We start from the raw sequence: 15,491 nt of genomic DNA on the forward strand, positions 1-15,491 counted from the left end.
CACCACTAAATGATGAGCTGCAGGAAGTCAGAGGGGAGTAATTCTTTAGTACACTTCTTTCTCAAGCTACGAATCTTTAGAGACAGAACAACTGTTGTGCTGTATACTCATTCACAACAACTTCTACTAGAGAAATAAACCATTTATAAGCACATACACATTTCCAAAAGAAATCATATTACTGCAGCAGGAAACTGCAGAATCCTTGGTGACCAGGAAACACAGTAACAATCCCATCATTTGGTAAATGTGGCATATACAGAGGAACTCTGTGCTGCACTATACACACAGGAAGGCACAGGACATAGAGAATTACAGTCCCTCCACTAAGAATATAATTTTATCGAGACTAATCTTTTTATCAATTAGGAGAAAATGGAAATGAGATAATCAGAATGCTTCCTGTTTAGCTTAGGACACATGCAAACCCAGTAAAAATCAGATTTCTTGGTTGTACAGACCACACTGTGAAAGTATCGGAAGTAAACAGGCTGCAAGTGCTCCATGTACTGACTTGAACTTTACATTAATTTGAGTCAACATCAAAATTGAAGCAAGACATAAGACAGCCCCAAAGAAAGTGCATTTGTCTTCTGCTTTCAGAGCAAGTTTCAAACCTGATGGAATGGATGCAAGGTAACCTGGCATTGGTATTGTTGTGTGAACACACCCTGCCTGTCAATCTCCTTGAAACTTTGATACAGAAACTACTGCAACAAAAGGACTTAAGAGCTTGAGATGAAAGTATCTGAACTGCAGATTTAAATAAACTTCCAGAGACATGAGCGGATTTCCCTCACCTGACATCCACATACTCTCAGTCTATACAGGTATCACTGGAGACAGTGGATTAATTGTTACTTGGTAAGTCTTGACCATGGAATATCTCACAACTGCTGTTTATCAGTTTCAGGTAGAAATCTGGTTGAACATAACTTTCTTTTTTTTTCTGATAAGGTAACTGAGTAACATTAAATATAGTTAAAAAGTGTTACTTTTTTGGCATTGGAACAAAATTGTGAGCACAATAAACACCAAAAGCAAAGATTTAATATACTTGCTACAACATTATATTGCTCAACTCCTGAATGAATTTATTTGCATACACCTGCCCTTACATGAAAAATGCAATGTTTATCAAAAGATGTTACAAACTTTTACAAGGTATCAACCAGTGCATTACTGTTATCCCAGTAAACCTAAACACGCTAGTTGTGTGTCCAAGAAAACCTTTTACAGACACGGATTTACCACCATTGCGGGGAATGAAAACACCCCAACCTTTAAAACACATCTTAAAAGTTCAATTAGTGCTGGTATCATGTGCCTAACAGCTTTAGAAATGGATGTTTCATCTACAAGAATGACGCAGGTAGCGTAAGACTTCTCATATTTCTGCCCCAAAAAATGGTATTGTGGCTAGAATACCTGTGTAGCTCCTAAGTACTACCATGAACCAGAGAGCATGACAGAGTTCCTATCAGTAACAATCAAGATTCATCCATGAAGAACTGCAATGAGCTAATTTCCTACTGCTAGCTGAGACAGTCTTGACATACTGAAGCAGAATCTAAATTCACAACTTCAACTGTAGAAGGTCTGGTATCTTACCAGTCAGTTCAGCTTTTGTGGCTTAGGCTTAAACCTCATGGCCAACTGCCACCCACAGAGCTGCAGTTCTGCATCCTGAATGATGGACTGAAAGACACCAAAGTTGAAGCTCACTCTAGTGAGGTAAAGGAGTGAGCTTCTATAAGGTTAAGTGAACAAAAATAAGGATCTCTGTATTTGTGAAAGCCAAGTTATGTGATTGTTAACATCCAAACAAGTTTTCATGATAACAAAGAAATGCACTTGACCATTTACAGCAAAACAGATTTATACAATAACAAGTAATTTATAGCCTTGTCTACCTGCAAATGAATTCCTTCAGCAGGTACACACAATATATTGCTCAGTCATAAAAATATATATATTATCTCTTTCCTTTAACATTTAGGTATATAAATATTTTACTGAAGAACATGCATCATTTAGATAAACAGTTGCAAGAACATCCTCTGAAAACATAGGGTTCTTTGCCATTTAGCAGTATAAAACGATTACATAAACAGCAACTAAAGTCAAGACAAACCAATACAGCAGTAAGCAGTTCATTGGGTGCTAGTCCAAAGCACCTTTTGCAACAGATTATACAATACATAGACACAGAGAATGCACTGTAATGGAGCACAAATGGCTTTGTTCCATCTGCGTATTCTTCAGTCTTGTTTGGACTCCAAACTTACTGTTCACTTTTCTGCTCTTGCTTTCCATTCAGCTCTTGGTCAACTCTGCTTAGCAAAGAAAGCAGTGAAATTAAACTATGTTAACATAGTTTGATAGCTGATATTATTAAGAAAAAACTATTAACCTTAACAGAAAAACACGAAGCTTTTACATGGAAAAGGTTTTAGTAAATAAATATTAAATTAAGGTTTTTATTTAATGTAGTCATGATGTTTGGGTTCTTTTCAATACCTATTTTACTACCACCCCCTAAAAATTAATTTAAATTGTTAGGAAACCATTTAAGTAACTAGAGCACTTGAGAGGAAGCATTTAGAAGTGCAAATGAAGTCTGACCACCGAAGAAGAAAACATGGCCTGTGCTCATAGCAACAAATGCAAGCAGAAATACAATACAGGTAATGTGACAATACTGGCAAGCACTACCACCCTGATGACTGAATTACCTTTAATGTTACAGTAATTAAGCCAAGAGGGTAACAGTACTAGTTGAATCAACAAAAGTGAAGAGGCTCTTTAACTGCAATACTTTTTCTATTATGTTCTAAGACTCTTGCAATTACCCTGGAAAAATTCACCATCATGCTGATAGAAGTGGGTTTGATTTTGTACCTTATTTTTTAATATCTGCCTTGGAACCAGCAAACAAAATACTGCTTTGCAGAAACCAGGGGATGATTCAAAGCCCTGCACAAAATGTACTTCTCGTCTTTATAGTAAGAACAAGCTACAATCTTGATAACATCTTCTGGCAAATAAGTTGTGCATGGAGGCAAATTAAGTTTAAAACCAACAGCAGTTCTAAAGTGAGAGACTAAGACCAAGTTTGTCCTCTAACAGTCTAACATACCTGTCCTGTCTCTCAAACTATAACTAGCCAGGTTTTCAAAATGATGGAAACAGTGACAGCTGCTTTGAGCCATGAACCCATAAAAAGGAGCTGCTTTCTACCTGATTAAAGGCTTAGTATCCAATTCTGCCTGTGATCTCTGTATCTAATTTTCACTGAAGAACATACTACTTTTATAGAAGTGATGGTAGTATAGGTGATGTTATCAACAGGGGCACTAAAAACTGTGCTACTGGAGATTTTTTAAATTATCACTTAATTGGAGTAATTCCTAAGTAATTTCCTAAAGAATGTTCAACACATCACTAGGTTTACATCTGAGCTTCCAGAAATAATTTAAATTCCTTTTATTTCCATCTCAGTGTTCCTCTACCCAATTTAGACAATGTCTTCCATAATAGTTAGGCACACAAAGGAAAAGTAATTTTAAAAAAACAACAGTTAGTAGCAAAGTCTTTCAGTATATTTGTTAGTGAGTGAAAAAATAACATATCCATTGAAAAAAAATCATCAGCTGTGGAATAGCTTGAATAGTTAGCAGGAGACTGGAAATTAACGAAGTGAAAATCCAGTATTTATTAGGAAGGAACGTAGGCACTGCAAATACAAACAGCACTAAAATACTAATTTAGATTGCATCTATGTAAGTTAATAACTAAAAAGGTAGTGAATACCAAAACCACAAGATTTAATATTAGAACTCCTTACAGAGTTGCATCTCTGCTAATGCATAGCTACAGCTTAGCACCTAAATAGATCATCTCCAGACATAATTCCTGTTAGAAACAATGACATTTGATTTAATGGGTTCATACAGAAGCACTACTTTTGCCTCTTAAAGACTTCAAGTTGAGAACCCATGTACCCCCTTAAAAGTGAGCATCTCACATAAAAGTGTAATAGAAACTATTCACAAATAGCTGCCTGAACACCCAGGGTGAGTTCTTAGAGATTCCATACTGCCTGCAAGTACAGTATAGTCATGAGTGAAAACCTGGGCACTAGTGCGTGTTTATATTTACAAATGCTTATTCCTTTATGCAAGCCCATCAGCTGGGAGTTAGTTGCAATGCAAATTATCTTATCTAGATGCAACCCTAATCAAAATATGGATATACCTTTTCTGTTTCTTTCTAAACTTTTCTTCTTCATACCTTGGTGAGGAAAAGTTTTATTTCAGTAAATATAACATATGAAGGCCAAAATCAACAGAAGCTGCACACCAGTATTAGTGTCAATAGAATTTGCAAAAACTTACCACATTTTGAAACTGATATAATTAAGAAAAAAATACACTGTACCTCCAACATTTATTTGCATTAAAGAAAAACCATTAAGATTTAGTTACTATGACATAACAAATGAATTCAATACACTGCACAGCTCCTGTACAGTGTTAGCATTCATCACTAAAATTTAAAGTCTGTATCCATAACAGTTTGAAACCAGATATAATCCTCCACAGAAATCTGAGAATTAAGTATTTTAAGTAAACCAAGTCCAGACTTTGCAGAACAGTTAAAAGTTCATCAAGACATAGATGAGTCTGTTAAAACTCAAAATGACAGTCTGAATATTCATAACACACCCATAAAAACCCAGTTAAAAAAAATTTAAGACAGCACAAGGCTGCCTCAGCTTTGTGATGTGTTTCTCTCCCATGCCATGAAAACAACAGCTGCATGTCTGTTAAAATAACCAGCTATCTGCAGGGGGCACAAGGCTTTGTCCAGCATGGATGTGCTCCTGTGTGTGCTCAGTGACACTGGGCCACCTTCCCCCTGTTTCTGCTCACCTGTTACAATGCAGACAACACAGGGTTTGTGTGTTACACCTCTAAAAGGCTGTCATCAGGATTGTTACTGTTGTCATCTGGTTTTCTTAAGACCCAAGTTTATGGTTTCTACTCTATTACTGCATTCACAAATGCTTTTGACAAAATGATCATCATCTTATTTGTGAGCAGATCTGTGCTGATGTTAAAATGGGTATTTGTATCTGGATGGGAAGGGAAAAAAATTACATTGATGCTGTGTTATTTCTTTACCAAAGTAGTTTAGAAGGGCAGGGGGTAAGGATTCAGCATTTTCCCATCGCTGCTTTTCTTTAAATGAAAACCAATCCAAGTGATATTTCAGCACTTAAATTGTTCCACATTTTAATTAAAATGCTTTAGAAGACATTATAAATAACTTCAGTGTCAACATGCCCACAATTTCTCACTCACAAGCCAGTTTCATATACACACTAAGGTGCAGAAGAACTGGAATGAGACCTTCTCTAGAAGGCTTAATTCACACACCGTAACTAAGCAATTGCACAAAGCTCCGTGGAAATGACTATACATTAACATTCTGGCTATCCTTGCTACTCCATACAAATCTGCCTTTAGAAATGAGGTCAAACATGGACACTCCTCCCAGAGACAGCAGTGATCTCAGTGAAGTCATTATGTGCTAAGTGTTACATTCAAACCAAACACTGATTACGACATCTCCCAGTCCTAAACCATGATCAATGCAGAAGATGTTGGAATAATAAAACGTACTGTTTTATGCATTCTGGGATGCCAACGTATTCCATGGGGATCAGTTCAGCTAGTTCTGCCAGGGTGAAGACATACCTAATTTTTTGGCTGAATTTTGAGCTGTGGAAGAACAAATGCAGGGTAGTTACAACTCCAAATGTTTTTCACTAGGTTAATATTAAAACAGTCTTTTAAGTTTAGATTAAACAGTTATCAGAATTATTTATGAAAAAGCTTCCAGAGTATTACCTGATAAAAGGTTTTGTGATGGCCAGGAGTGTTCTGATGAACCAGGAAGGATGAACTATGATCAACGATTTCAGATTTTTCTTTAATCTGAAGGATTTAAACAATGAATAATTACTAGAACAAAAAGCATGACCAGGGGTTTTGGAATATATAAGTTGTGCTTTTAGAAGCACAGCTGTCATATAAACACAGTGTTCTGACATCCCATTATTAGACCTCCATCAGAAGAAAAAATACTACACAACTGTAAAACAAAAACTAAAGATTCAGTATCAATTTGACAAGGAAATAACATTCCAAGGAGAAGCTTCTTTGAATCTTTTTACATAACTAATGATGAAGTGGTTCACAAAGGGCTCCCCTTATTGCCTTATGTTAATACATTAAGTGTTAAGGATATACTACAACAGTAACAATTCTATAACAATACTCAGTATTCTAAGAGTACTATTTTCACTAAAAAAAACACCCTGAGAACAACAACAAAAGTGTACACAAAACCCCCAACCAACCAAAAAAATTCACCACACAACACTACCTAGGCATGTTTGTAGCACATTGTCTAGCATAGGAAGAGGTTTTCAATGCACCAATTTCCTTCATCAAATCTTAACCAGAAGGGAGCAGACACCACATTAAACAGCAGTTTTTCCTAAATATGTCTATGTCTGAGCATGTGAATATTTTAAGAAAATATTGCAGTGCTTCTCACCTTCTGTCAATTTGCTGGTAACATTTCCTAAGCCATCCTAAACTTGGCATTTTTCTCCGTGTTGTTGCACCATTCAAGTAAACTATCATATAGTTCTCTGCTACTAACAGCTCTAAAGTGCCAATTACATACCTGGAGAGACAAAAAAAGAAAACTTTAATATCCACAACCTTAATCTGAAAGTAATTCCTAGTAGTGCTCAAATATATTAAAAATAACAGAAACCCATAAAGGCAGATAATGACTTACTTAAATAGATTGTCCATTAGGTATCTATAGTTAGGCTGGCTGCTCTCAGGCATGAAGCAAACAGCAAACACAACAATGGCATTTAACCCATCACCATAATAACCTAAAAACAAAGAAATAAGTGGTGGTAGTGACAAAGGTGACAATACACTGATTATGTTTACACCAAGTCAAACACATTCAGTAAGCTTTTTCATTATTTACCTTAAAGATGTACGAAGATCCATATGGACGCATTCATACAGTTACAGAAAACATCAAGGTTTCTTTTTCAAGATTGTCTACTTTTAAAGCAACAGCTGAAGCTGATGTCAATCAAACATTGCATCTATAACCAATGTTTCAGTGTAGAACCTCAGTATATTTAAGAATATCTTATGTTATTGAAGTTTAGTCAACTTTTCTTCCAACCTAAACTTCACAGACTGTTGGATAGAGTCATGAATTGATTTCTGCCTTGGTAGATCCACAGTTAATGTTTTCAATAGTCTAGAAGCCAAAAAACTAGGTAGCAGTGACACTGTAGGATGAAGTAAATATATCTTATTCCATAGATGCATTTTAGTACATGTGACCATGTGTACATTTTGGAACTTTAGTTTAATAGAGAAAAAAAATATTATATCATCCATGTCTTAACACTGCAACAAATTAATTACCGCAAGTCTTTATGCCCAAAGCTCTTCCTCTGCCTCCCCAACTCAGCTTAAAGAAGTAGTTGCTCAGCAGTTCCCCTGAGCACATCACCAATCCTTACCACCATGACTGATAACTTTTTTGTATGGTTCAATTGCCTTCATGTCCACCCTGTGGTCCTGTTCCCCAATCCTAAACATTCTCCAGCGCCGACCATCATCCTTCTCCTCTGCCACAGCATACTCAGCCAGTGATCCTTTCCTAATGACATCAGTAGTTTTTGGTTTTGGAAGATCATCTGTGAAAATGAGAACATGTTGAAGACCCATTATGAATACCATGAATAGTGACAGTCAGCTACAATACAAGTTAACCACTTTGCTATCTAATCTATTTTGGTAATCTTCAGCCAGTCAAACACAAAGGCTGATGTCATAGATATTTTCTTAACATATTCATGTTGACAGTTATCTGTTGACTGTCATTTTCTCTATTACAAATATGTGAAAAATCTCCGTTCATGGAGGAAGCCTAATTAATTGTAGGCTTTCAGAACACAGACCTCAGTGAATTTCACCAAAATAGACAAAGTGGTTAACTCTAATGAGAATTAAAGAGATTAATCACAGATTTACATGAAGCATGATTCAAAACATTGAGGTACCTTGCAAGCAGACATGCAGGCAAATCTACTGAAAATTAAATGTAATTCACGTGTGCAATCACAATGTATGAAATTTGTGCTGACAGCAATCTGTAAGACAATTTTCTCCAATAAATAATGATTCTTGACTTTGTTGCATGGACCTTACCCAAAGCGAGAAAAACCTACTGCAAGTTAGTTGTCTGTTCCCAAGACAAAGCTGTTAATTGAAACTATCCTTCCAGGAAAGTGAAGGCAGCAGCATTAAAGGAAGAAAAGACAGAAACCCTTTTCAGCCACTTTTAAAAACAAGACACAAACATCTGGAACATTTCCTTCGCATCACTGCAAAACTAACCCTAAATACCAGTTTTTCTTCGTTAAAACAATGAAAATCCTTTTACAAAGTTAAACATGTAGTCTCTGTTAAGAAAATATCCGCTGCAATATGCTTTTAGCTATTTAAAAACCAAAACCCCCTTATTCTATAGGGTGTTTCCTTCTCCACAGCATTTCAAACATAACAGTGAAAAGAGAACTTCCTGTTTATTCTGGAATTAAAATTATTTTATTTTCAGGATGAGAAAACAGTAATTGACTTTACATGTTTACTTATTAGAGACATTCCTAAACCATCAAGTTCACAGATGTTAAAGACCCCAACAATTTACCCAGCACAACTGTTCTTGCTTCCATAAGAGGGCCTTAAGACATGATTAAACTCCAAGTCTAAAATTTGTGCTTTAAGTCCTACACAAAATGTTTATCTCAAATAAGATCTGTCAGAATCTCCAGGTTTTGCCTGTAAGATATAACACTTATTAATGTCTTAAAACAGAGATCATTACTAGTGTGGCTAATGCATTACTTTAACTTCCTATGAAGTCATTTCAGAATTCCTTGACATAAAATAGAGGCTCTTCTGCTGCCTCTAGTCAATCTGGAAATATGCATACTCTAAGGCTACTGAGCTTTTGCCATTCTCACCACAGGAAGATTTGAGACCAGGTGTTACTCAGTATTTTTAAAAACACTATTCAGTCCTCCTTAAATTACAATTTATCAATTTCTGAGTAGCTAATCTAAATCCCTTTGTTTGGCTCTCTCTATTTAAAACTCTTTTCTAACACACATGTAAAACACCTTGGCTACTTCTTTCTGTTGGGCGGTTCTTGAAAACTTACTGCAATAGAGGATTTTCCACAGCTTCAAATCTTACAGATGTATATGTAGATGATCTTCCCCTAAGTTTATCTGCAACTACAGCTATTAATTGTTTGCCTATATACTAATCAGATGAGGTCTGATTTGCTCTTTAAAAAGTCACTTCACCTATTTCTAATTCCTCATCCAATCACTCCCTTTGTATTTCTCCTCCTGTACTATTGAGTCATAGCTATTTCTTATGAGAGAAACAGTCAACCTGCACATAAAAAAATATTTTAGAGCATCAGACAAAAGGACCAAATTACTCACCTTCCCATTCAAATTCATTGCTGTTTTCTGAAGGAGTATCTAAATCATCCAAATCAATCTCTCCACTCTCATCCAAGTCATCAGAAAAAACAGATTCCCCACTGGGATCCAAAGTTAAGCTAATATCTTGAGCCATTAGTTTCTTCCTCAATTTGGTTCCATTACCCTCTGTATCTAAAGAAAGGAAATTATTTATTTTCAAAGCTAAAGCAAGTTTAGATAAGCATATTACCAAGACAGAAGAGCACAGTCCTTTTTCATAATGCATTATAAATTAATGCCCATAATTTAAAGAAGGTATCTTTGGAGTAAGACTTTAACAGGGGCTGGAAAGAACAGCAGGTGAAAGTTCTCAAGTTACCCACTTGCACATGCACAATCTGAGCAGGGTGCAGACACCAACCATACTGCTTGCAGCATCCAAGTGTCCCAGGACATTGAATAAACCTTGTATATAATGCAACAGATTCATGTCCCTAGCAATTACTATTGTTAGGCTTCAGTGACATCATAACCATCTTTGATAAAATAGAAAATAATATATAAGCTGAAAAAAAAAAAAACTACTGACAACAGCAAGGATGGAAAATTAAACAATCTGTTCTGTGAATACACAAAATGCTTTGAGGTACAAGGCAAATTCTGGCGTGATTTAGACAGGAGTTGAAAGCAATGAATAAAATCAGATTACCAATCCAGCACTGGAAATGCCCCAGGTAAAGCAGACAGACAAAATCCAAAAAAATGTTAAATGTAAAAACCTCCAAAACCCCAACTATCAAAACAAAACAAAAAAAAACCCCACCCAAAACAAGCAAAAAAAAAAATCTCCCTACAACACAGAGCTTTAAAGCAGCCATTTAAGTAGGAAGCAGCTGGACTGGAGTGGAATTTTCTTACCGGCTTCACTTTCTGTTCCAGCTGCAGCCAATGCATCAGACTCAACAGGATCATCCTCTGGCAGGGGCCTGGGACACAAAGCAGAAATTATTGTTACAAACCTGCTTTCGCTTTTTTTTTAATACCATATATTTAGACTTATATCCTACTACAAAACCTACATATATATTACAGCCTAAGTTCAAACTTTCAGTTTGAAACCAAGGCAGCAGAAAATTCTTTGCAGCATTCAAGTGACTATCCCTCCTGTGACAAATACCAAAACACTGACTACTACCAGTGTGTCATCCTTAACAAAGCTTGTCATGTTCTTGCATGACAAAATTTGACTTGACATAAATTACAGAAGTTTAGTCATGTTATCACAAATGCATCTAAAGCTGGTTTAGTTTTTTTGTAGGCTCAAGCATCAGTAGAAGCATTAACTTTGAAAAACTTTCCTCAAAAATTTTGCTTAAGTAATTGTTTGGGCCATGAGGCATTGGAAATAATATGCAAACAATCTAGTTGCAAAGTATTACCTAAGGAAATAAACAAAGCCAAGCTTACAAATCTTCATTTCAGAAACAGTGGAAACTTCAACAGTGCCAATCCTGAAGAAATCTGCCACAAAACCTTTTCAAAACTGCTAAATTAATGGAAATCACTCCAGGATTATTACTGAGTATTAGTTCACCAGGAAGACAAAGAGGTAGCTTATTGCTGATGTTATATGTTTCATCCAAATTACTTTAGAAAAGAATTCAAAACCTTGGAAAATCTTCATCTTGCCACTCTTCCTTAAACTCAACCCCTTCCATTCTCCAGCCAACTTGAATTGCTAACAGAGACTCCTGATGAGGCAGAACCTCTGGTCTTCAGCACAATGGGCTAAAAAGGAGCTGCAGGAACATAACAGAAGGTGTTAGTTCAATACTCTGGTAATTCCCATACTCGCAACACATCCTTTAACTTATCAAATTGAGGTATTATGCAGAATAAAAACCAAACAAGACTGCTTGTGGAATGGTTTATCATAAAATAATTTAGGCTGGAAGGGATTTCATGCAGACAAGAAGGATCAACCCCTCAGTTAAAATTAATTCCTTCAGCAACCTAATCTATCATTTATGTTACACCAGTTCACTTCAAAATGTAAGAAACCTGTCTCTAGATTCTATAGGTGGTAATTAATAAGTGTGTATTTTGAGAAAAAGTCTAGATGTTCAGATCTAAACTACAAGCTATTTAAAAAGAAAAAAACCCAAACAACCCAAACACTTTAAAAGATAACTTTTTAAGACAGTGTTTTTGGAGAACTCACCCTATGATGTGCAAGTAAAGCTGTATTTTTTCAGGCTCACCCATCACCAGCAACAAGGAATCCTCAGTAACAGAACATGGTAAACCATTCTGTTGACATAAAAGTCCAAACCAATTGAAGCTCTTGGCTGTGTTGGCTCTAAAGATTGGCAAAAACAGGTAAACTTATCAGTGAAGGTGTTAAGAAAACCAACATTCATCAAGGCAAGAAACCATGGTATTTTGCAAAGAAGAAATCAGCACAGAACACCAGTAAGTACAAAGTTTGAAGGCAACCAATTCTGCTTATTAACTGAGAGATATAATTTCTTTTACATGGCTGAAACCCAAATTACACTTACTGTTCTGTAGGATCAGCTTTCCTTTCATGACAAATCCAAATTTTTCTTCTGAACTAAATGTCTTGCAATGCTTAAAGCTATGCAAGCTGATTAATAAAGCAAAATTAAGTAATATTTTTGTAAAACTGCAGTTCTACAAATTAAACACTAATGATCTCAATTTAAGCCTATTTTACTGACATTTCCCTGCTTCCCTCACCCAGAAAATGGAAATAAAATTTCTAGAAGGTAGCAACCTAGTTCCTCTTAAGGCCCAGACTCTCCTTGTTTGAGGCATTCAGCACCTGCACCTCTCAGCTGCTCTTCAGCAGTGTGAAGAAGTTGCCCCAGCAAGTGCTCTCCCAGCTCTCCCTGTTTGTCCTGACTAAAGCACTGCTTGGAAACAAGTCCTGCCTCTCACCAAGCTGATGATACTCTCAGCATACAAGGTATGGACACTCCTGGGCACCAGCCTACTGGCTGAAACAGTGGGTTTGAAATATTTGCTGGGAGGGCAGATCCCATTTGGATCAGTGGTAACAGTGAATGTGTGCAGAGCTCGATATGCATCTGTTTCAGGACACTTAGATGAAGCCCAGGGAGTTTCCCCAGGGGCCCTCAGCAGTCAGGAGAAGGCAGTGGTTACCAGCAGCATGGAACAAACTGATGCAAATATGCAGGTGACTATAAACCCGGAGGAAAATCTTAACTCATGACTTCACTTCTAAAGGACAAAATTGGCAGTCAAAACACCCAAATATCACCCCCCAAAGCTGTCACTGTGCTGTGGCTTTAAGATGCTCCTCTTCAGCTCACCTGCACTGCATTCCCTATACAGTTCTCAGACAGTTTAGAGCAGGGGTTTGCTCCAAGACTTGAACAGTTTTCTTCCCACACTTTTGAAGAATACCAAACACCAAGTAACACCTATTCATTTCAAATGGACAGCCTTTCAGTGAAGAAGCATTTCCACCTGCACTTACTTCATCACACTGGGATAAACCTGCTGTACTTAGACAAGAGTTTAAAAACAACTCTGCTGTTATCTAAGCTTAAGGTGCTTTTATGGAACACTCCTCACACCACTTGCAGAATTCTCAGCACCTTCTCACTAAGAAAGCAATAATTTGCATTAGTAATTTAGTACTCTACAACTACTTTTATATTTTTAAATATCTCAACAGGCAAGATATGGTATTACAGAAGAGAACACATCACTCAAATCCACTGTTCTTTCACTATGGCTAATGAACAAATTTCCATTTCAGAACAGCAGGTTAAACCTACTTAAGTTTGCATCTGAAGAATATCACTGCTTGCACCAGAGGTCAAACATCAGTATTTCCATCCTTTTTTCCTAGAAGAATAGATAATTTTCAGAGTTCTCCCATTAATACAAAGCTGCCTTAGCTGGTAGGTTCTGGAATATCAAGTACAACAGTGTTAAGAAGCCTGTTAAAAATTGCCAGTTATAAAAATTTACAATACAGCTAAACAGAGACTCAGGTCAGTTCCATATGCCTAAAAAGAGGAGTTGGCAGCAGGGGTGGGACAGAAGGACAACAGAAAGCATAAGATAATTTTATTCATTAAGTTAAAGGTTGCTTGCAAAAATTACTATTTAGGTTTTCACCTCTGAGTTCTCAGGCAAACACACGTATAATTACAAGCCAGACATTTCCATGGTTGTATCTGCCTATCCAAGACAAAGACTTATTTTCAGTCCTTGTCCAGTACCCCTTCATCTGAAATAGAATAAATACCAAGTTTAACTTTGCAAGACAACTGCAATGTCAAACATTTTTACTGAACAATGTACTTGATTTGCAAAGAACAGAAAGCTGTTAGCATCTCAAAAAGTCAAAATCAACTTCAAAACAAGGTTAGCCTACATTTCCCCCCCCCCATTTCACCTTCCCTGTGTCAAACGAAACATTAACTGAATGTCAATTCCAGCTACCAGGCACTAAAGAGGTGTTTTTAAGAGTAATTTTCACATTTGATTTTATAGCAACCCTAAAGCAAGGAACAGACACATCTTCTGGTACACAAACCCACAGGATGCAGCTCACTGGAATTTCTAAATGTTTCTATAATTCCAATGGTTTTTAGAACGTGGCCAGATTAGCCATAAATCCAGGACAAATTTCCCAAACCTGAGGATGGACCTCCAGACTTTACCATTTGCATGTTTGCAAAATGAGACTATGCAAGCACTATAGTTAATAGCAGATCAATTGTCTCCTTTTACTCCCTTCTCTCAGCATCAAAGCACAGAGAAATCAGACAGCTAAAAAAGAAAACTTCTGAAAACTCTTGCTTCCCTCCCGAGGACACTACTTTAAACTCCACATCCAGCGCAACAGAAAGGTCTGTATTTCTGCGCCACTCAAAATTTGTTTAAAGGTAAACACTAACTTCTCAAAACAATCCCAAAGAATTTGTATCCGGCCCAGATATTCCTTTGTAATACTTAAATATGCATACAAATCAAGCAGAACCAATCAACTACTATTTAGAGTATTGAGTTAGTAGCAGGAAATCAGGAGGACCTAAGACAAAAGGCAACTCGCGATACTTCCGCGACACGGCTCGCTGCTGCGCGGAGCTGCTCCCTGCGAAACCCCGCGGGGCAGGGCAGGGCAGGGCATTTTCCCCTCGGAGATTTACGCGTTCAGAGCTCTTCCCCCTGCGGCGGCAGCGGTGCGGGGGAGCCGGGGGCGCGGCCGGGGAGCCGCCCGGCCGCGGGGTCCCTGCTCGCCGCCACCGCCGCCCCGGCCAGGCCACAGCGCGGAATCCGCCGTCCGGCGCGCACCCGCGGCCGGGCCTCGACGCCGCCTCCCTCCGCGCCCGCCCCGCGCGGCCCGGCCGCGGCTCGTGGCTCCCGGCCCGGCGCTGCCGCCCCTCCGCGGCCGTACCTGGCGGGAGCGGGGCCGCGCTCGGGGCCGCGCTGCGCTGCGCTGCGCGCCCGCGCTCACCCGGAACCGCATCCGCCGCCCGCGTCACGTGACAGCCCTGGCCGCACGGGCCCCGGCCACTCGCGCGCATGCGTGAACAGCCGCCGTGAGGGCGGGAGCGGGGCGGGGCGGAGCAGCCGCCGTGAGGGCGGGGGCAGAAGGGCGACGAGAGCGGCACTTGGCTGCGCACGGACACCGTCACAGTCACACCGCGTGCCCGAACGGTCCTGCAAGTATCAGCGTTGGTGCTGCGACCACTGCCCTGGGGAGCCTGTTCAATGCGCGACCACTCTCATCAGTGAAAAGCCTTTTCCTCATACCCAGTTGTGCCCTGCCCCAGTCCCAGCTCCAGCTGTTCCCTCGGGCCCTATCCCTGGCCGC

At 38.6% G+C, this 15,491-nt stretch overlaps 1 protein-coding gene across 8 annotated transcripts; it reads right to left on the minus strand.

Moving 5' to 3' along the window:
- Nucleotides 1-127: 127 nt before the first annotated feature.
- On the minus strand, nucleotides 128-15,170 carry BNIP2 (BCL2 interacting protein 2). 8 transcript variants are annotated; one of them, XM_088063024.1, is made up of 13 exons: nucleotides 15,072-15,154; nucleotides 13,441-13,510; nucleotides 11,835-11,972; nucleotides 11,282-11,412; nucleotides 10,532-10,599; nucleotides 9,632-9,799; nucleotides 7,634-7,810; nucleotides 6,877-6,979; nucleotides 6,628-6,759; nucleotides 5,916-6,002; nucleotides 5,688-5,786; nucleotides 4,258-4,293; nucleotides 128-2,333 (listed from the first exon to the last, which is right to left on the minus strand). In XM_088063024.1, exons 4-13 carry the CDS (start codon nucleotides 11,329-11,331, stop codon nucleotides 2,285-2,287), a joined length of 969 nt encoding a protein of 322 aa, XP_087919150.1. In that variant the 5' UTR covers nucleotides 11,332-11,412; nucleotides 11,835-11,972; nucleotides 13,441-13,510; nucleotides 15,072-15,154; the 3' UTR covers nucleotides 128-2,284. The 8 variants fall into 8 exon arrangements, with proteins under 8 accessions (XP_087919150.1, XP_014106737.1, XP_087919149.1 ...); XM_014251262.2 differs by having other exon boundaries at nucleotides 9,632-9,805; XM_088063023.1 differs by having other exon boundaries at nucleotides 9,632-9,805; nucleotides 13,441-13,573; nucleotides 15,072-15,114.
- Nucleotides 15,171-15,491: the final 321 nt, after the last annotated feature.

This window comes from Pseudopodoces humilis, chromosome 16 (assembly GCF_049639895.1).
Source record: "Pseudopodoces humilis isolate 2021_Gansu_Grassland_sample_001 chromosome 16, ASM4963989v1, whole genome shotgun sequence".
NCBI classification, from domain to species: domain Eukaryota; kingdom Metazoa; phylum Chordata; class Aves; order Passeriformes; family Paridae; genus Pseudopodoces; species Pseudopodoces humilis.

Excerpts from the sequence above, each read along its gene's own strand:
- BNIP2 (XM_005521441.3), bottom strand. The coding sequence starts at position 11,331 with ATGGAAGGGGTTGAGTTTAAGGAAGAGTGGCAAGATGAAGATTTTCCA. Across the intron at positions 9,806-10,531 it reads TGGAACAGAAAGTGAAGCCG|ATACAGAGGGTAATGGAACC; the intron begins GTAAGAAAATTC and ends TCCTTTCTTTAG. Across the intron at positions 6,760-6,876 it reads CTAATGGACAATCTATTTAA|GTATGTAATTGGCACTTTAG; the intron begins GTAAGTCATTAT and ends TTGTCTCTCCAG.